Source organism: Rhagoletis pomonella, unplaced genomic scaffold (assembly GCF_013731165.1).
Source record: "Rhagoletis pomonella isolate Grant_MI unplaced genomic scaffold, Rhpom_1.0 Rhpom_scaffold_00008, whole genome shotgun sequence".
NCBI lineage: Eukaryota > Metazoa > Arthropoda > Insecta > Diptera > Tephritidae > Rhagoletis > Rhagoletis pomonella.
Genome location: NW_023458562.1, coordinates 17,210,931 through 17,233,163, shown reverse-complemented (window position 1 = coordinate 17,233,163; position 22,233 = coordinate 17,210,931). Strand labels below are relative to the sequence as shown.

At 35.1% G+C, this 22,233-nt stretch overlaps 3 protein-coding genes across 5 annotated transcripts; all 3 read left to right on the top strand.

Moving 5' to 3' along the window:
* The first annotated feature begins 611 nt into the window (after positions 1-611).
* Positions 612-4,781, top strand: LOC118744271 (flavin-containing monooxygenase FMO GS-OX-like 2). 2 transcript variants are annotated; one of them, XM_036477170.1, is made up of 7 exons: positions 612-815; positions 880-949; positions 1,006-1,244; positions 1,333-1,522; positions 3,494-3,665; positions 3,763-4,298; positions 4,395-4,781. In XM_036477170.1, the coding sequence occupies exons 3-7, from the start codon at positions 1,057-1,059 to the stop codon at positions 4,572-4,574; spliced, it is 1,266 nt and encodes a 421-aa protein (XP_036333063.1). In that variant the 5' UTR covers positions 612-815; positions 880-949; positions 1,006-1,056; the 3' UTR covers positions 4,575-4,781. The 2 variants fall into 2 exon arrangements, with proteins under 2 accessions (XP_036333063.1, XP_036333062.1); XM_036477169.1 differs by having other exon boundaries at positions 612-949.
* An 8,996-nt stretch (positions 4,782-13,777) lies between these two features.
* Positions 13,778-17,711, top strand: LOC118744270 (senecionine N-oxygenase-like). Of its 2 annotated transcripts, XM_036477167.1 has the most exons (6): positions 13,778-13,863; positions 13,971-14,232; positions 14,290-14,479; positions 14,541-14,712; positions 16,738-17,276; positions 17,342-17,711. In XM_036477167.1, exons 2-6 carry the CDS (start codon positions 14,027-14,029, stop codon positions 17,519-17,521), a joined length of 1,287 nt encoding a protein of 428 aa, XP_036333060.1. In that variant the 5' UTR covers positions 13,778-13,863; positions 13,971-14,026; the 3' UTR covers positions 17,522-17,711. The 2 variants fall into 2 exon arrangements, with proteins under 2 accessions (XP_036333060.1, XP_036333059.1); XM_036477166.1 differs by lacking the exon at positions 13,778-13,863 and having other exon boundaries at positions 13,876-14,232.
* Positions 17,712-20,520: 2,809 nt separating this feature from the next.
* On the top strand, positions 20,521-22,225 carry LOC118744264 (dimethylaniline monooxygenase [N-oxide-forming] 3-like; the record flags this gene model as incomplete). The annotated part of the gene is given in 5 exon segments (XM_036477161.1): positions 20,521-21,061; positions 21,124-21,298; positions 21,455-21,626; positions 21,692-21,824; positions 21,826-22,225. Coding segments are annotated over 5 exon segments (1,083 nt in total), but the record flags the coding sequence as incomplete, so codon positions are not given.
* Positions 22,226-22,233: the final 8 nt, after the last annotated feature.

The following is a 22,233-nucleotide window of genomic DNA, read 5'->3' as shown; positions in this document are numbered from 1 at the left end:
AAAAACTCATTAATGAAACATTACTGAAACACAATATTAAAGAAACACAATAGTAAAGAAACACAATATTAAGTAGTTTAAACGTACACACATAAAATGTGTCAGTCGTTTTTACAACTTTACAATTTTAGCGTTAAAACTTATTTATTTAATGGTAAGCAACTCTTTGTTTAATGTTGTTGCATTAAAAGCGCAAGGAACTGATCAGGCAATAAAATTGAGGCATCATAATGGATTACGGTAAAGCACTGCAGACTGACAGATTAGTCAACTAGTTACTCGCAACTGAACTGGCTAGTGTACAACTACAAATACTCGTATGTACATACACTTACATATATACTTATGTACACTAAAATTGCTATCCTCAACAATTCGCCGCAGCCAACCATTGACTAAACGCCTGATGGTTTGGCGCATTTACTATTTTATTTAATATTCGGTTGCGTTCAGATAAGCCAAGCCACAGTTAATTGCTAAATAATCGAAAACGAAATGAGTATGTACATAAATACATATACTAAATACACAGACTTATCATGCAAATATGTATGTACATGTAACTATGTATATTTATTGATTGATTTACAACAACACGCAATGACCAATTTGGACACGGTCCAGTCGTTGGCGTCCACATCGACCGCGCGGCATGCCGTATTTCTGACGGAGTCTGGCCGTAAACGGCGGAAATGTTGGTGTTGATGGCGCTGACAACGAGCTGACGATCACAGTATTTTCCTGGTGTTCCAACAAAGCGGACGTAAAAATCGGAGAGCAAGTTAAAAACGTGGTGAATACGTAAACTTACAAAGGTGTTTTTAATACAAAGAAGTATACCGGTGCATATTTTTTAAATATTTTTTTTTTTAATTGAAGTGTTTAAAAAGAGATAGGAAGAGCAGTGAAAGTTGTAAAAAAAAAACACAAAACTCCAACAAGAAGATAAATAAAAAAATAAACTAAATAATATAAAATAATAATAATAAATAAAATAAATAAAAAATAAAAAAATAAAAATAAATATTAAAAATTGAAAAAGCCTATTTTTTCACAATGACTACCAACGGCAAACGTGTGTGTGTAATTGGCGCTGGCACAGCAGGACTTTGTGCGCTAAAAAATTCACTTCAGCAAGGCATGGACGCGATCGCTTATGAGCAATGTAGCGAAGTCGGTGGCACCTGGGTGTATACGAAACCAGGTCAGGACGATGTACACAGCAGCATGTACGAGGGCTTGCGGTAGGTGTACTCAACGCGGCTGGCAACTGTTGTCATTAAGGTGTATAATTTTTAGTTTATCCCCTTTTTAATTATTTACAAAACATAGCACAAATCTGCCAAAGGAAGTAATGGGCTATCCCGATTACTCATATTCCAAGGATGTCGAACAATCTTTTGTGCCATCGTCGGAGGTCTTGAAATTTTTGCAATCATATGCGCAACATTTTGACTTGACAAAATATATTAAGCTGCAACACGAGATAATACGTGTACGACCGTTGAACGGTAAATGGGAGGTGAGTTTGTAGGGAACAAAGTTTTAATTCTTAAACTAATTTTAAGGAATTTCCATAATTCAGTTCTCAATTATTAATTATTATAGGTGATTTAGTAATGTACAAATTAGAGACCATAGACCTTTTTATAAGAAGAAAGCGAAGCATTTTCGTAAAATTTGCACTTTTAATCGGGGACCGTAATGGTTATGATCTTTATAATCAAAATTATGAATTTAACCGTAAAACTGGATTTTTATTTTTCCCGATCAAATTTAACTTTTTTTATGATTTTCAGTTTTTGTGATTTTTATTTTTTTCGATGAAAAATACTTAATCGTTATTTTGTGAATTTTTTCCGTTAAAAATAATTGTTGTTTTGATTTTTTTTTTGATCATGTTATAACCGTTATTTTAAGATTACATTCAACAATTTTATTGAGCTTAGGGCTGTTTTTATGAAAAATGGTGTGGAAAAACAACAATAATTTAGGTAGAAGTTATTGCTGCCATTTCGGAGATTTCCACATCTCCTCATTACACTTCTTCGCTGGGATTCGATACAGCGACCCCAGTGTACAAAAACTAATGGTCGGGCTCGTTCCGAGTTGCAATCACAGCCGCAGTGTTGCGCGAATTATTAAAGTATCACGTTCGCTGTGAATTTCTAGCAACACATTATCAGTTGGGCAGTTGCAACTGTGTTGCAAATTTTCGTCAGTGCGGCAGTTATGCCGCTTTTATGACATGTCCTACTGCGCTAAGTTCGCCTTATAAACTGCTGTTGATTTTTCCACTTTTTTCCATATGCCAACTCAACTAAAATTAAGTGCAGCTATTCCGCTGCGACTTGATCATGTGGTAGTTGTTTTTGTTTTTTTGGTTTTTGTTTAATTTTTTAGATCATAAAAGATTAAATCGGTCATAGAAACACTTTGTCCATTACGACGGTTAAAAATTAGCGCAAAAATAAAGATTCGGTTTTTAATTTTTTAGAAATCCTTAAAGCTCGTTAAAATTTGCATTGATATGCCGCTGAACCCGAAAAATCTTGAATAAATCAATAAAGACCTCAAAAGTACTAGAACGAAAAATTCAAAAATTACAAAAAAATAATCTCCGAAAAAGTAAGAAAAACCGAAAAAATACCACAAACACCTGAGCAAATCTCTCAATGTTAAAATCTAAAATTGTTTAATTTTTTTATAAGAAAATAAAAAGCTAAATTCTAAAAATCAAATAAAACGTTTCAACAAAATTTACTTACTGAACGCATGAAAAAACTTGAATTTTTGTATGGAGAAAAGTGCGTCACACCCTCGACAAAAAAAAATATAAAAATAAACGATAATTTTTAGTCACTTGAAACTTGCATTTATTATACCAAAATTTAAAAATTCAGATTGAAAAGCTGAAATTTTTGATGATTTTATGAAATTTATTAGATTTTTATAAATATAGCTCGAATTAAATTTTAAGTGAAAATTATAAAAATAAATAAATAAATATTAGTGGCGGTCATTATTTTTTTTTTAATTTTTGAGATTTGTCATTTTTGGCATTTTCGACATCAACAATTTTTTCTCAAAAACTAAATAAGTTTTATTATCGTGTTTGAAATCAGCATCAAAAAATCTACAAGAATACGCCGGTTCCACTTTTGAGATCAAACTCGTCCAAATTTTGTTTGAACCGTTTATTTATAAATCCTGTGTTGCTATGTTTGATTTCAGTATTTAAAAATAACTTTTATATGAAATTTTATGATGTTAGTTCATTCTTCCGGTAGGGCGAGATGTATATTATAAATAAGTTGTGAAACGTTTTGGATAATCCTTTTTTAACGGAAAGGTGGTACTTGAAAGGTTGTTCCCATATCAAATTGGTTTAGTTCCCCTTTGATATTTACGCAATAAATAAAGAATTAGAGAACTTAACAAATTTTCTGTCTCACTCTTATTTAAATTCCACATTTTTTTACTTCTTTTCCAGATTTATGTGCGAGACATCAAGAATGATAAATTCTGTAAGGAAATTTTCGATTATGTTTTTGTTTGTAATGGACATTATAGCATGCCTTTGATGCCGAAAATCGAGGGCATAGACGACTATAAAGGCAAAAAATTGCATAGTCATTGGTATCGGAAACCGGATACGTTTGAAGGTGAGTAATTTAAGCGCCCTATTTAGAAAGGAACATCGTAAAATCTCTTTACCCTAAATAAACACAAATCTTTACCACATCACGCTTTGCATTTTAGGTGCTACTGTGCTTGTAATCGGTGCCGGTCCTAGCGGTATGGATATCACCAATCACATCAGCAAATTCGCCAAGCATATCTTTCTCAGCCACAACTTAGATCCAGCCCCTTGCACCGATTTCATGCCGAATGTTACCCAGAAGACCGTCGCACAGCGCTTCACCGAAGATGGCGCTATCTTCAAAGATGGCAGCACTGAAATTTTCGACCACATTATCTTCTGCACCGGCTATAAATACACTTTCCCCTTCCTCAGCATCGACGTTTCGTTGCGTGTCGATGATAATTTCGTGCATCCACTCTACAAGCACTGCATCAACATTAATTACCCAACAATGGCGCTGATTGGTTTGCCTTTCTACGTCTGCCCTTCACAGTCATTTGATTTGCAAGTGCGATTTGCGCTGGCATTCTTCACAAAGAAACGAGAATTCCCAAGTCGTGAAGAGATGTTCGCCGATCTGGAGAAGGATATGGAGCGACGCCGCAAAAAGGGTCTGACCAACCGACAAGCGCATGCGATGGGAGATAAACAGGTGAGTTTTGAAACGAACAACAAACGAAAATATACGAGTCAAGGACTCCGAGACCGTTTTGGACTAAATAAAACAAAATGTCTTCTCTATTTTCAGTACGACTACTATCGCGATCTCTCAGAGACAGCTGGCATCGAAAACATCAAACCGGTTATTAACAAAATTATGGAGGATTGCAGCCGCAAATACATCTATGAGTTGGCCACATATCGTAACGATCGTTTTACGGTGCTGGATGACGAAACCTTCGTTAAATTTCCTATGCAGGCCAAATAATAATCTAAATTGATTATGCTGCTTCTACGTATATGTATGTTGCTTGGGGGCTTTCTTTGGGTAGTGGGTGCTACGTTATTACTTAACTGAATAATTAACTTAAAATATCTTTAACGTTAACTGTTGTAAATAATCCATAATCATCTTTCATATTCAAGCTTCATATGCGCAATAAAATTTGTTAAGCGAAAAACGCAAAACACAAAACTTCTGATATTATTAGTTAGTTGAAGGGGACGGATTAAAAGAAGAAAACAAAACGGATGAAAACTTTATTGCTTCTGGTGGAAAGATTCTATTGATTCAACAGAAAAACGCAAACCAAAAGTATCTACATACATCAGCTGATTAAGTTAATTTTGACCAGTTGTGGCCACTTTTTTTTATTTAGTGTTTAAAATTTTTTATAAAAGTCTAGCACTTTACATAACCAGCACCATATAAATCCACATTTAAACATCGTACAAAAATTATAAAAATTCATTTTATTCGGAATTTTTTGAAAAAAATTAGGTATATAGCTTTATAGAACCCTAATCAGCAAATTTTCTATTTTACAGGAGAAGCAAAAAACATTATATAAAAAGAATATCATGCATTAAGGTGTATTTTAATATATCCTGACAAACTTTGTGCATTATTGGTTTAAAATTGTCAATAAAACGTCAGGCTAGTTAATATAATGTTAAAAGTTTAAGATTATATTTAAATGTGTGCTAAATATATTAGAATAGGGATCTATTGTTTGGAATCCCAGCTACCAAGCTTATTAAGTGAGGATTGAATCAATTCAAAAACAATTCCTGCTTTTTGTATTGCGTGATTTTAACTGGAATTCACGAGTAAAATCTCCCCCATTACACTAGTCGTCTAGAGCTCATTAATTTGCCTACACTTGCAAGTCGTAGAGAAATGCTAGGTGTAATATTTATCTTAAAATTATTGACAGACTTGATTAATAGCCCGTCACTTCTGGCTGAGGTAAACCGCAATATTCCCTACCATGTATCAAGACACTTTCCACCTCTGTTTTTGAAGCCATGCAAAACTAATTTTGAATCAAACGTATCATTCCGCTTTTTATGTCAAGATTTTAACTCTCATTAGAGCTAGTTTGACGTATCGGACTCGGTTCTGACAATAAAGAAAACTGTCATTTCCTCTCTCAATAATTGAGCATATCCAATCAGCTGATGCATTTGATTCTGCAGGTGAACAGTTTTAGATCTCGACACTTAACAAACCCCTGTTTCCACGACTCGGCACCAAAAAAAACAAGTTCCCTACATCGTGCGGACTGCGCCCATCGTTTCGGTTGGGCGGGAATGGAGGGCAAACCCGTTAGGATTGATTGATAAATCCATAACATCGTATAAAATACAAGAAGAAAAAACTAGTCTATAAGTTTTTATATGTATCAGCATCTATCTCTGCCTCTTTTGTCTATCCCTTTTGTCATTTTAAAAGTAAAGTGTTCAAATTCACTTTGATATTAATCTTTGTATTTATCTTTCATATCTTTGTTTTTATGTTTGCTTTTTTTATTTCATGTACATATCTAAATTCTATTACCTATATATCATGTGATGTGATGTCATTTGATCGCATGTCATGTCATCTCATGTGGTGACATTAGGTGTGTTGAACTTAGGTGTCGAAAATACTTTGTATGGAAAAACTGCGTGGCACTGTCAGCAAAAAAATTGGCAAACATTAGGACGAATTGTTAGCGACTTGAAAATTGCACTTTATTTTACTAAACTTTAATGAGCTATAAAACTGCACACTCAAACACTTTCTAAAAAAATCTCAAAAACAAAAAAAACGTTTAAAAGAACCACAATTTGAGAGATTTTTCGAAACTTTACGGTCGACCGTAGATATTATACCATGTTTTGCGATCGGTTCAATGTTATCATGCTAGGTAACTTTTCCGCACTATTAGAACTTCTAAATCGAAAAATTTAATTTTTCACTCCACTCTAATTTCGTCAACGGCTAAAAGGTTTTCAATAATATTTATTTATTTACTGATAACTTAGCTTTTTACGATCATTAAGTGGTTTCCGACCAAGACCAAAAAATTAATAAAAAGTTTTTCTAGTAGCGGTCGCCCCTCGGCAGGCAATTGCAAACCTCCGAGTGTTGTTCTGCCATGAAAACAGCTTCTAATAAAAATACAAATACCTTTCGGAGTCGGCGTAAACCTGTAGGTCCCTCCCCTTTGTGTGACAACATATCGGCGCACCGCACAAATCGGAGGTGAAGCTCGGCCAAACACTTAACATATATGTAAGAGCCAATCTATAATTATTTTATTATAATTAAATACATTGTTATTAGTTCCAAATGCCATAACTCAGAAACGCGACTTTAAAGTAATAACTAAAAAATATAAACTTAAAATTTACGCCGAGGGCAAGGCTGTCATCAAACCTTAACCTTGGTCAAACCTTCGACCTTCTTCCGGCAACTCAACTAATATATGTATGTATGTATAAATATGCATGTAATAATGTACATATGTATACATATATACTTACATATGTATTTATGCATGCATTTACATAAATTTGCATGTTTCTTGCTTTTTTTTTTGTCAATACAGATGAAACAGTCCTGCTTATTCATATAAGTTAATATGCCAAACATGTTTACCATCATGCCGAATATTACGCAGAAACCGCTCGCGCAACATTTCACACAGTGGTATAATTTGCTCTTGTAAGGTAATTTGATTATTATATTAAGAACTAAGATAGATATCGTGAAGAAATTTTGTACAAATTATGTTTGAATGACTAGCAACTTCTGGTCATAAAATTGGCAAGATCGTATAGCGAAAGCGCCTACCTACCATATAATTAAAAATTTTTTAAAGTTTTCATCAATTTATGAAATCTTTTTGTAAGCACTTTCGCACAGCATAAACATAAACATTATAATGAAATTTCATATTTGTTACAAATCAATTAAATTATATTATAAAGATGCGCTAGTGTTTTGACGGCGAAAAAAGACGCGTAAAAGAATTTACGAAAAAAGATGCTTAAGAAGAACTTCGGCGAAGAAAGGCGCGTAAACATAGATTTATGTCGATATATTATGACGATATGAGGTACACTGGCGATCTAAAGTGAGGGCATAGTGATGTTTTGTTAAATATTTGCAATGTTTTTCAAGTTAAATTTTTTTGTTATGTCAAATCCCAGTGAACTCGATGAAGAAGTCTGATGAGAAGTGGTGATCTCCGTAATAGTAGCTATAACTTCTACCATATGTAAATTATTGTCGTTTTGCACAAAAATTTTTTTATTAGAAAAAGCGCCTAAAGTTCAATAAAAACTTTGAATATAGTTGTGAGCCTTTCAATCTATATTTTTAGAAAAATTATGGGTATGCAGGTGCATCGATTATGAAATTCTAGTAAAACAAGTCCAAGTTTGAAGCGGTTAAAAAATCGTGTTGATTTTTATACCCGAGCGCACTTGTGCACAAGGGTATTATAACTTTGTTCACATAACGGTTGTTTGTAACAGGCAAAACGAATCGAGATAGATATAGACAAATGTATACATAAATGATCAGAATGAAAAGAGAAATCGATTAAGCGGTGACTGTCTGTCCGTCCGTCCGTCCGTCCGTCCGTCCGTCCGTCTGTGCACACGATAACTCGAGTAAAAATTGAGATATCTTAACGAAACTTGGTACGTGAACTTCTTTTGGGCGTGGGACGGATGGTATTGAAAATGGGCGAAATCAGATAATAACCACGCCTACCTTCCATATAACGGTAATTTTAAGAAAAACTAAAACTGCGATATTTTAGTAACTACTGAAGATAATTCACTCAAAATTGATATTTGCAATGGGTTTTAGACGAAAAATAAGAATATTACAAAATTTTGGCAAATGGGCGTAGCCACGCCCACTTATGGTTACATGTGTATATCTTGGTAACCGCTACACCAATTTCTTCCAAACTTGGCACAGTTGTTGGTCCTGGTACAGTATACCAACTGGCCGGAAATTTCTAAAATCGGACAATAACCACGCCCACATCCCATATAACGGTAATTTCGAGAAATACAAAATCTTCGATAAATCAGTAAATATTGAAGCTAATTTATTCAAAATTGATGATTGCAACAATTCTTTACCAAGAAATACGTTTATGGCGTAGCACCGCCCACTTGTGATCACATATATGTATCTCGCTAACCGTTCTAGCAATTTGTACCAAGCTCGGTATGGTTATTGTGCTTGCCACATAAAAGCAAACCGTTGAAAATTGTTGAAATCGGACTAAAATTGAGGCCGCTTTTCATACAACGGTAAATTTCAGATATGCTTGAAATTTCAATATTTCGAAATTTAAGGACGCTAATTTACTTAAAATGTATACACCCCGGCTTATCATGTAGCGGTAGCTTTCGGAAAGGTGAAAATCATATATTTAATATTTGCGCCGGGTATTTAATGTTCGGCTCCGCCCGAACTTAGACTTTCTTACTTGTTAATATTTGTTATTTTATATTTTTGTTGACGGCTTTTGCGATTTTTTCATATAAAAAGTGCAATTTATAAAAACAGCGTTGTTTTTTCAGTGATAACGCAGTGGCCAAAAAAGGCCATCTTGTTCGATAACTTTCGAAAGCTCATTAGCTCTCTTTTTGGGAAAACTTTCCACTTTCCACTTTAGATCCGATTTCTGAATCAGGCTTCGCACATACATATGATTTGATGAATTTATTAAAGTTAATTCTATCACTACATCTTAAAATGATATTAGTTACTACAAACAAAATCTATTATTGCAACAAGTCTTTAATTTTAAGGAATAGGCAGCCAAAAATCAAAAATTTGCCGTTTTGAAATTTTGTAAGTAAGTGCTTTGTATTTCGCGGTATAAGAGATTTCGTCTACAAAAAAAAAATATATATGTAATTTGGTGCTCACCAAAAAGGTTAAAACTTTATCACCTCCAAAGAAATATGTGCGCCTACTTCGGTGATCTTTTTTATATTTCCTGAATTTGCTTACTTAATAAAATAACTGAGAAAGAAATGAAATTAAAACTAACAACAACAAGTTGTATGCACAATTTCATTTTTCACTTCTGGCTTACTATGACTTTTGGATACCGCTATGCTTATATGTACCCAAATTTTATAAAAGAATGTTGTATTTACTCTTAAGTAGACATACTTTTTACATGTTTGATAAAAATTTTATTGAAAAGTTACAAATAAAAATTTTGTTAAACTACCTTAGCTTTGCACATTGGACCACTGTGCGCCGGTGGTGTGTTTAGCGATGGCAGCACCAATAATCGCATCGTGATTTACTGCACTGGTTTTTGCTACACAGCACCCTTTCTCAACGCCGACTGTCAACTGCATGTGTACGAAAATGCGGTATATCCACTATACAAACATTGCATCAATATCAATCAGCCAACAATGACTTTTATAGAACTACAAGTTTACATACATACATATGTACATATGTATGTGCTCTCAAGTTCATTCGATCAGCAATTGCGATTCCCACTGAGTACCTTACATAGCGGAAAGCGTTACCTAGTCGACAGGAAATGTTGTATGAAGGAGATGCTGAATTAGCTGATCGAAAAGCATTTGGAGAAAGGATGCGCATAAACTAAAAGTAAATTATGTATGTATGTAGGTGGAGTGTTTTGAATATATGTAGCAGAAGCTGGCTCAAAGCTAGAATTACGAGCATAACTTAGGGCTGTTTTCACCATCTCTGGTTAACACTAATCCCCAGTTAAACATTGTTACCGACGTTACCGACCCAATGTGAAGTGAATGGAGTAAGTACCGTCGGTAACGATGTTTAACTGGGGATTAGTGTTAACCAGAGATGGTGAAAACGGCCCTTAGTGAAGTGAAACTTCTTTAGCTTCGGTTGGTTGGTTGGGAGTAAATTAGCAAATGCAACGGAAATTGCACACGGAAATAGTGCAACGGAAATTGCACACGGAAATGGTTGGGACGGAATCAAGTGCTTCTTAAATGTATTCACATGGTATTAATTTAAGAAAAACGTGCTAATAAAAAGTTAAAGAATAAGACTTAGATTAAGACCAATACAAGAATGAAAGTAGAGGTGAGTACGTAAATATATAAAAAAGGATAAAGGTAAAGGTAAAAATAAAAACAAAAACAAAGATATGTAAAGATAAATGCAAAAATGAAAATCAAGGTAAATTTGAACACTTTACTTATATGTATAATGGCAAAGGTGAAGGAGAATATGTAGATGAAGAAAATGATAAACATAAAAGTAAAAACCAAGATATATATAAAGAAAAAGATGAGGATGAGGATGAGGATACCGATAAATGTAAAGATGAAGATAAAGGAAGAAATTTTAAACTAAAAGTAATTATAAAAAAGATATAGACAGAGACACAGCGACTCAACCTTTGAAATATTTCGGGATTTTCGGTATTCTCGGGACTTATCGATAGATATTTATTATCGATTTTGTTATCGATAATGGTATCGATATTTTTACGATTTGTGAATCGATATTTTTAACGATTGGGTATCGATTTTGGTATTGATATTTTTATCGATGGTACACATGATGTGACATCATATGGCGAACATCACATAATATGACATCATTTGGCATGACATGACACCCTATCACATCACTTATCAATCTTATTATAATAAAGTACAAGTTTTAAGTAGCTAGGAATTACCGTTGATTTTTGGAATTTTTTTCACGCAGTCTTTTCAGTCAAAACACCTTCAACAATAAAAATTCTCAAAAATCAATGCGATTTTTTACTAACTCCGGGCTGGTTTTTTTTACAAGAATTTAGTGGGCTGCAAAAATGCATACTCAAAAAAATTCTAAAAAATCTGATTAAAAATTTGAAAATTTGCATGAATATTTGCTGAGTTTTCGCGAGTTTTGCACAAAGTTTAGGAATTATCTTTTTAAGTTAGATTAGGGCTCGATATAAAAATTTAAAGTATTTTCCATTTTTCGTTAAAATGTTAAAGCTTATTAAAAATCATCACATTATTAAGCTGGAATTTTATTATAGCACAACTGCATACTTATAAATTTAAAAAAAATTCTTAATGAAAAGTTTTTTTTTGTAAAATTTTCTTGAATTTTTCTACAAAGTTGGAAATTTGGACTTACATACATATATGGTTTTTGTTAGGTATCTAATGCGCTGGATTTAAAAAAAAAAAATAATAATAATAAACTCTGATTTATTTTGGAACGAATTCCCGCCATCCCTTGTCAAGTTTGGTTTGCAAACAAACCTGTTTCGGCGTTTTGCCATCTTCAGTGTCATTTTGAAGAAGGCACAACGCCGAAACCGGTTTGTCTGCAAAACCAAACTTGGCAAGGAATGCCGGAAATTCGTTCCGAAATAAATCTTAATACCCAGTCGGAAAAATCAAACAACACCATTATAAAACAAATAAACATTAATTAAACAAAGGAAAAATAGTGAAAACTGGGCCAAGTATCGTACCCCTATTATCGTTCACATGACTGTAGATCTACAGTATCGGTCATATCCATAGCACGCCATTTCAAAGTGATATTGTGTGCAACCTATGTTTGTTTATTTATTTTTGAGAATTTTCAATTAAAATACAGTTCCTTCTCTAACAAACCCCATATAAACCCAAGTTTAACAATTTGTAGAAAACTTCAAAAAAGTCCAACAAATTTTCACCTATATTTCAAACTTTTTTCTCGGAAGTGTCTGAATTTTTCTGAATACACAGTTTTATAGCCCAATCAATTTTAGTCTAATAATGTGCAAGTTACAAGTGACTGAAGGTTACCGTTGATTTTTTAGAATTTTTTTCGCCAAAGGTGTTACGGTTTTCTTCCATATACAAATAAATTGAGTTTATTCATTATATGGAAGCCAATGCGACAAAAAAAAATCTAAAAAATTAACCGTAATTCGTAGTCACTTGAAATTTGCACATTATCAGACTAAAATTGCAGTGGCTAAAAAACTGTGTACTCAAAAAAATTCTTACACTTCCGAGAAAAAAGTTTGAAATTTAGGTGAAAATTTGTTGCACTTTTGTGTAGTTTTCTACAAATTGTTACACTTGGGTTTATATGGGGTTTGTCTGAGAATGAACTGTATTTTAATTGAAAATTCTTAAAAATAAATAAATAAACATAAGTGGCACACAATATCACTTTGAAATGGCGTGCTATAGATATGACCGATACTGTATATGTATGTACGTTGGTGAGTCTATTTTTTTAAGTCCGATCCGATAATAAAATATCATTTTCGATAACGATATTAGAAGTAATCGGCTTTCTATCAGAAGTTATCGATAACACAGGTCCACAAAAAAAAAATCATTGAAAGGTTCCTTTGACCAAATCTAGTCTATGACATGTTTTTGGGGTCGCTGAACACGAATTTGAAGTCCGTTTTGCTCCATCACGTCTAGATTTTTTCCTAACCGCAAAAAACACCTCGGATTTTCTCGTAAACGGATTGTCACGTAAAATCCGAGACGTTTTTTGAGGTTAGAAAAAAATCCAGACGTGATGGAGCAAAAAGGAACCTTTCATCGATTTTTTTATATATGTAAATATACATATCGACGTGTTTATCGGTGCATGTAGGAATATAATTATCGATATGTATTTATCGACACCCTTAACACATGTCTTAATGTTAGCATGATTACAGCGAAAAACAAATGCCTTAAAGTCAAAATACAAACTAGAGTAGGTGAAACTGACCAATTTTCTGGAGTTTTCATCAAAATATCACTTCGCTTTGGAAAAAATACACAAGCTTTAAGTGCGATATCTCGAAAGAGAAATAAATGACTTCGTCGCTTTTTGCTGGACTATAAGGGACGTATGCAAAATTAACTGTGGGAATACGTACATGGTGCATATATGTATGTATGTATGTATCTATATGCGTCCGTATACACTTGCAAATTTCTAGCTGATTATTATAGTATGTAAATCGTTTGCTTGTCACCTTAGAAGAATGCGACTCGCCACAAATGCAGGCTGCATATGTACATACGGCTGCATATGTACATATGAACTACACATTTACATACAGCAAATTTTTACATGTACACATTTACTAAAATATATTTACAATCCCACTCACTCACTCACGAAGAGTTTCATATCAGAGTCAATTATTTCATATGAGGGTCGATTCATGAACGTTGGTCGCGTTATTGATTGACAACAAACGCCAACGGCACATCACACAAATAAAACTGTAAGCGATCTCGCGCGGTAGATCAGTTGCAGCGTAAACAAGCAACGAAGTCGATCTTATAAAAAAAAGTGTAAACAAATTTTAAAATATTTTCAATATCTTTGTAGAGTTAAAATACGTAATTGATTTACTTAAAACCACAAAACCAAAACAAAAATCAGAAATGAGCGCGAAAAGTCGTTGCTGTGTGGTTGGTGCCGGGGCAGCAGGCCTATGCGCGCTCAAATATGCTCGCGAATATGGCATGGATACTGTGGCGTATGAGAAATGTAATGAAATCGGCGGTACCTGGGTATATACAGAACAAGGGGTGAATGAATGTGCTGCGGCGGCGGAAGAAGTGCACAGCAGTATGTACGCGGGACTGCGGTAACTAATAACCAAATTCACTGCCTTTTGAAACTTAATTATTTTTTGCATTAACAGCACAAATCTGCCAAAGGAGGTAATGGATTTTCCTGATTTTAAATATCCTGCTACCATGCGCGAATCCTACATATTGGCTAGTGATGTATTGAAATACTTTCAAGCGTACGCTCAACATTTTAATTTACTGCCCCACATCAGGTTGCAACAGGAAGTGATACGTGTGCGGCCATTACACGGCCAATGGGAGGTTTGATATCAATTGAAAACAAATCTTATAAATTCTTTGGCATCTCTGCATATCCCGCTAGGTTTTAACGCTCGACTTAAATAGTGGCATCTACGCAAAAGAACAGTTCGATTACATTTTCATTTGCAATGGCCGATATGCTACGCCTTGTTATCCCAAAACTGCGGGCATCGAACTATATAAAGGCCATAAAATGCATAGCCATGTCTTTCGCAAGGCGGATACATTCAAAGGTTAGTTGCAATGCAGTATGACTGTCATTTTCGCACTCATTTATATTTTATGTATATATCGAGCCCTAACCGCCAAAATAACGTAAGTAACATTTTTTTCAAAATTTTCTTTTTGATGCAGAATTGCATCTAGATGCTCTAGGGATATTTCTGCAACAAAAAGAAAATTTTGAAAAAAATGTCGCTTAGGTTATTTTGGCGGTTAGCGATCGATATGTACATATGTATATATTAACTTGTACTTTGTACTTTTACTTTTTTTGCTTCATTAAATATTTTAATTATGTATTTTGTTTTTGATACGAATGAACAATGCCGAAAGACATAAGGCAGCCTCAAATCGGTTTGAGCTCAAGTCAAAATCCAGAACTGTTATCTCTAAGTCAAAGCTAATAAGTGCTAATTAAGTAAAAATAAAGGAAAGGGAGATAAAAATAAATACATACATAAATGTACATACATATAAATCATATGATGCCGATGATAGGCGAAGTGGGGATCCGGTTAGTTTCCATAGAAAATAAAACCAAATTATATGTATTCAAAACACAGATTATCAAGACAAAATAGCATAGGTATTGCTGCTGAAATAATAAATAGGCCGCCTAGCAAAATAAACAACAGCCAGATGTTATCGACAGAAAGAAGTCAATGGGCTCTTGAGATGGCGAGATAGTAGGTATGTTCGTTGAGTGCACTAGACAACCCTAGTGTAGGAAAAATCGTTCGATGTCTTACCTTTAGCTGAAGTTGTTCTGCACTGCACTATTATACACTTTTTTGTCCACACTGGTGTACTGGTGTTTCTTAACGTACAAACTGAAAAAGTAAAGTTCGCGATGTGCAGCAATTCGTTAGTTTTGAATTTGTTCTACATTGGCATCGATAACAATAATGAAATATCGATTAAAATTTCAAAAGAGATACATATAAAGATAGCAATACTAAACACATAAGGTATATCGATATAATAGAAAAATCGACGAAATATACAGTCAGCGTAAAAAATATACATACATACCAACACGTTATGACGATTTAATTTATTAATGTTTTCCATCCGAAATGTTTCTCTTTTTTTTATAAAAATACATATATGTATGTAGTTCAGTCAATAGAACTCGGGGAAAACGAAGGTACGCAACACCCTTCTAAAATTTATTGCCCAACAAAACGGCATATTATTCCAAGGCATCGAATTGAAAAATGTTATATTTCGATGAAAATTTCTTGCCATTTTCCTCCGAGTTCTGTATAAAGGACTGTCGGCAGGTCTAAAAAAAAACGAACAATTCATATAAAATGGCGCACAGGAATGGAAATATAATTTGTTTCTAGCAAAATTTCTTAAATCAGTATGCAGCTCTCAAGAAAAACATGCTCGGGTATTTATTTCTTCCCGAAAATTTACAGCAACAGCAGAGTAATTTTTCTAGCAACAGAAATAACGAAAAATATTTCCTGCGATTTTTCTTAAGAACTGCAGACGGGCCTAAGAAATAAGTCTCGTGGTTTTTGCTGTTGCATGAACTACATACATATATTATTATAAAAGAATAACAAAAATTTGATATGGAAAACATAAATAAATAAAATCGTCAAAACGTCATGGTTTGCATACTTATGACGCCGGCTGTATTTCAATATTTTTACATCAAATAAGCATCAATTTGCTTCTACAGATTCTGTTAAAAAAGCTGTGCTAAGACAGAAATGACAGGTGGAGACCCCGAATTTCCACTGTTAAACCATATCTGTCTTGCCGAATTGTTTGCCATCGCTCTCTTAACATCAGCTGTCATTTCATAGTTTGACAATTCAGTTTTCATTTTGCCGCGCCATCTACATTGGGAGCAGATCGATCTGATTGGCTTGATAAAATTTTTAAATTGATATGTTAAGACAGCAAGTTGCCCACATGAGAAAACGGGACAAAGTTAAAACAGAAATTTATACATATGTTAAGACACATTTAGTAGAAAATGGAGACGTGGGGTTAGATTTATTTCTCTCCTTCATCCACAGATGCAACTGTACTCATGGTAGGTGCCGGCCGCAGTGGCATGGACATCACCCATCACATTTATCCTTACGCCAAACGCGTTTACCTTAGTCATCATTTGCAAGAGAAGCCACCCATCACAGATTTCATGCCAAATGTTGTTCAAAAGCCAGTTGTGGTACGATACACTGAAAATGGCGCCATTTTCAAAGATGGCACTCAAGCTAATTTCGCCCACATCATCTTCTGCACGGGCTATAGTTTAACAATTCCCTTCCTAAGCGCCGATTGTAATCTACATGTGCATGACAATTTCGTATATCCGCTCTATAAGCACTGCATCAACATTAATCATCCCACGATGTGCTTCATCGGATTACCAATTTATGCCTATCCGATACAACTTTTCGATATGCAGATGCGTTTTGTGATGCAGTACTACAGCAGAAAATTGCAGCTGCCCAGCGCAGAGGATATGCTAGTCGATACGGAGCATGATTTGGAAGAGCGGAGAGCACGCGGATTGCCGCGTAGAAAGGCTCATGTGGTGGGCGAACGACAGGTGGGTGACAGGGTATAGTTTCAATAGTGTCGGTATTTAAAATCAATTTCCTTATTTGTTTCAAGTTCGATTACTATGATGAACTGGCGGCACTGACTGGCATCGACAACGTCAGACCAGTTATAAAGAAGCTCTCGAAAAGTTGTGGCGGCAAGTTTCTCTACGACTTACAAAATTATCGTAAAACAGCTTTTAAGGTTATAGATGACCACAGCTTCGTGCAATTCAAACTGGGAGAAGTATGAAGGAGAAAGGAAGGTTGGCTACAGCGATTGTACTGTAGGCAGTCTAATTAATGGATGATATTTTATAAACTTAGGTTAAGCAAGTTTACAATGAAAAAAAACTAATTTTAGTGCTTATTTGTAAATTTTGAAGTTTCTTTTTTTTACAATAAAACAAAATAACTGTGCAGAAGAAACAGCAAAACCTCTATGAGACAGACTTGAATAAGGCGGAAAATACTACAATGAGTCGTTGTAAGTAAAAATAAAACGAGTTCGACTGACCTCGGTTTTGTTTTTGTACGAATTGAAAATTAAGGCGAATTGTTTTAAAAGTTCGTTACAACCAGCTGTGTTGTAGTTTTCGCCTACTATTGCGTTTTGTGATTTAAAAAATACTAGGTTTCCAATCTTTATAATTTCCCCACAGCAACCGACTTGAAAATTTGGCAAGTCACATATTAACTAATTTTGCTGAAAAGTCGCATTGCCAACATATAAGTACAACAAAATCACAGCGCAGCTGGCGTATGCAGGTGATATCGACATCGTCAGCCTGAGAACCAGGCTCATACTCATATCTCTCTCATCATTCCCGTCCTTTTGATATCGCACAGATCATAGACGATGTCGAACAAAGATGAGAAGGCTTTGGGTGCTTTTAGGAGAACTGTGCCACACCAGAGCTATAACCGCCTTCGCGTGGCCCCTATTACTGAAAAAGATGCGATGACAAACTACTAATGACTACTGTTTAATGTTATGGGCATTAAAGTAGTCCAAAAATGTATGAGCAAAAATAAAGTCGGATTTTTAAAAAAACTTTTCGTAGAAATAGTGTAGAATTCTGGAAAATCAATATTTTTCGATCGGAAAACTTTGATTATTTTCAGGAGATTCCCAGTAATAATACCCAATTGTTTCTTTAACCCTCTTTTCATGGTAACTATATTTTATAGGTCTTCCAAAACCCCCAGAAAATGCAATGGGGGGACCAATAAAAAATCTTTAATATTAAAAAATGGTTAAATAAACAATTGGATATTAATATTGGAAGTCTCCTGAAAAGAACCACACTTTTCCGACCGAAATATTGATTTTCAAGAATTTCATAACATTCCCCCCATATAAAATACATGGAAAACTTTGAGCGCTGTGAGCACTCCCTAAATATTTTTTGATTTCAAAATAAAAAATACGGGTATATTTTTTCGGTTCAGAACAATCCTAGGAGCTGGCGGCATTAAAATTCCGACTTTTTTGTTTTTGGACCACTCTAATGGACATAGTCAAGCGCATAAAAATACAACGACTGTGCTGGCTTGACAATGTTGTACGCATGGATGACAACGTTCCGGTGAAAACATGCTTCGTCTCGGCAGCCATGGGTGGGCAACGAAAGAAAGGCCGCCCACGAACAAAATGGAAGAACCAAGTGTAGGAGGACCTGTCTGCACTCGAGAAGAGAGGTAATTAGAGAAGCTTTTTGACCTCGGCCCAAACCGACAAACGATTGTTGCGTAGTATAATATTTTGGCGCCTACACTTTTGCTAAGTACTTGGCCGAGGTGGCTGGTTTGGCTGAGTGGTAGCGTACTACCATACCGTAGGACCTCGGCTCGATCCCTGGCCCAAGCAACATCTATTAGACTATCAGCCTCTGCCAATAGGCTGGCCCGTTCCCATCTCTAGTAGACGAGTAATACTGTGACATTTCCATTTGTTCAAGTATCACTGTATTAGACAACTTGGAAATTATCTTTTAAATCCCATAAGTACATACTGCTTTTGTGTGAATTTATTTATTTTTAAATAATGTAGTAATGATAAGCGGCGACGCACATATACGGTGGGTGTTGACACTTCCCTGGTTGCACTGTAGGCAAAGTCTCAAGTTATGAAATGACAAAAAAGCTTTCGTATTTTGTTTTTCTATGTCATCTTAATCTTCCGAGATATGGTCAATTTTATGTGAAAAGAAATTAAACTTTAACAGGGAAAAAATAAAAATAACCGATTTTCTATTCTTCTACTAAGGAAGAAAAACTATGGTTAAATAAAAAAAGTTGTGAATGGTTAAATGAATATTATTTTTTTTTGTATGAAATATGAACAGCAAAGAATGTTGCTATACGAATGCTATTTTTCCCTGTTAAAGTTTTAATTTTTTTACCTTTTTTTCGCCTGCGAGTAACATAAGTTAAACTGTTGCCAGTCAGATGTACACAGTTGCCGTTATAGAAGAAATAGTGACATCTTATTTGCTAAAATTGTTGTGTTTTTCGTGTTGATCGATGATACATTCTCCCAGGTAGAGAATGTTTTTCCCAGCATTGACGTCTCGATTCCAGCAAGTACGGCAGTTTGGACAAAACTGGTACCTGTGTGGCGATTTGGCCGTCAGGTTTACGTTGTAACATTTTGCGCAAAGTTTGGTTGTTCTGAATTCATTAACCATCAGAATATCTGCATGCCGTTGTTTTAGTGCTGCGATTAGTAACCGATTTGGTGTACGCCTATATCCGCGTATTGGCGAGTTCGTTGCAATCTCTGTTGAACCGATGCAGATAAAATAAATAAATTTTTAACCAACTTCCCGAAGAGCTAGAGACTTGAAACTTCAAACTTACTTCAAACCCGATGATAATACAATATGAAAGATTGAGATGAATTAGTCCGTTAGGTGGCGCAGGGGTCGAGATATTTATTTTCGTTTACAATACTAACTCAAAATAAAAATCGTTTGGGAAAATAAACTGATCTAGAAAAAACTAAGTTTACGTGTATCGGCATTTTTTGTGTCATTTAAGCGGTCCTGCACTGTTATCTGGTTACAAGTTTTTATTCTATACTGTATATTATTGTTATAAACTGAATAAAAAATATAAACACAACCAGATAACCTGATAATCAGATAGGTGTGAACAGCCATACTAATTAAAATTTAACGAACTTCTTAGACTAGTTTTATAGCTAAGAGAAAGAAACGTAATGTATTTAAGAGAGTATTTATTAACACATTTATCTACACGAAATGCCTGTCCCCAACCAGCGCTAATGCTCGTAAATATGCCTGGATTTGTGTACATGTGTACGTAAATATTATGCAGCTTATCTTCAATCACCTTCCAAACAAAACGCAAACGCTGAGCGAGAAAAATAAAATAACAGCAAGAGCGTGATCAACAAAAATTTCAGTCTAGCATTTGAAGACGACAAGTGCTGTAGCTCAGAGAGATCGTTGAGTGGGTTGATAGATATTACTTATCTACACATGTACATATGTACATAGTTGGAAGATATTACGCACGATCAATTTAGTAAAAATTTACTTTTTCAAAAGTAAACTAAATATTCCATGAAAATGACGTCCAAGCGGAGAGTATGTATTGTGGGAGCCGGAATGGCTGGACTCACCGCGCTGCAGAATGCATTGCAGCACGATTTTGAGGCAGTGGCGTACGAACGGCATTCAGCAGTCGGTGGCACTTGGAATTATATGGAACGAAAGGAGGACGAGAGTGAAGAGGATGTACACAGTAGCATGTATCGTGACTTGCAGTGAGTAAATGAAAATAGTGAAGTTATCTAGCGTAATATATTCCTACCCGGTTTATTTTTAGCACAAATTTGGGTTTTCCAGATTACGATTACGACACAAGCATTGAAGAGTCTTTCATCAAATCTGAGTTGGTATTGAAATATTTAGAGGATTATGCAAAGCATTTTAATTTAACACCATATATCAACTTGGAACATGAGATAGTACGTGTGCGACCACGTAACGAGGGTTGGGAGGTGTGTAGACTGAAAGACTAGCATTTTAACGCTATTCATTTATGCTCATTTCTCTTAAAAAAAGAAATTAATTTCTGAATACCTTTAACACAAATTAACGAATCGCATTTTTACGGTAACAATATGTATTTTTGTTAACCGCCCTTTTTCCAACAGGTTATTGTACACAATCTCAAGAACGATAAGTATTTTGTAGCGCACTTCGATTATGTGTTTGTTTGCAATGGACATTTCACTACACCCATGTATCCCGATACCGACGGTCTGGATAAGTATAGAGGTGAACGCCTACACAGTCATCTATATCGAAGCCCCGAAGTTTTAAAAGGTAACCTCAGACTTAATTCTTTTCCAGCAACATAACGTGTATATGCCTGCTCTTATCCACCCAAGGTCACACCGTTCTGGTAGTTGGTGGAGGGCCAAGTGGTGTTGATATCGCCCACCATATCTACAAACACGTTGAGCACATATTTCTTAGTCATCACCTGGAGGCCGCACCACACACCGATTTTATGTCGAACGTCGCAGAAGCCAGATATACAGCGTTTCACCGAAAATGGCGCTATTTTCAAAGACGGCAGCGCAGCTTCTTTCTCTTATGTGATTTTTTGCACAGGATATAAATACACCTTCCCCTTCTTGAGTGTGGACTGTGGCCTAAACGTTGATGTCAATTGGGTGCATCCGCTCTACAAACACTGTTTAAGCATTAATAAGCCAACGATGGCCGTCATTGGTCTACCACATCAAATCTGTCCAGCTCAACTTTTCGATTTACAAGTGCGTTTTGCGCTTGCTTTCTTTACGGGGCGCAAGCAATTGCCTAGTCGCGCTGAGATGCTGGCTGAAACGGAGGCGGATATGGAGCAGCGTTGGGCGAGTGGAGTATCGAAACGGGTAGCACACAAAATGGGACCGAAACAGGTTAGTAA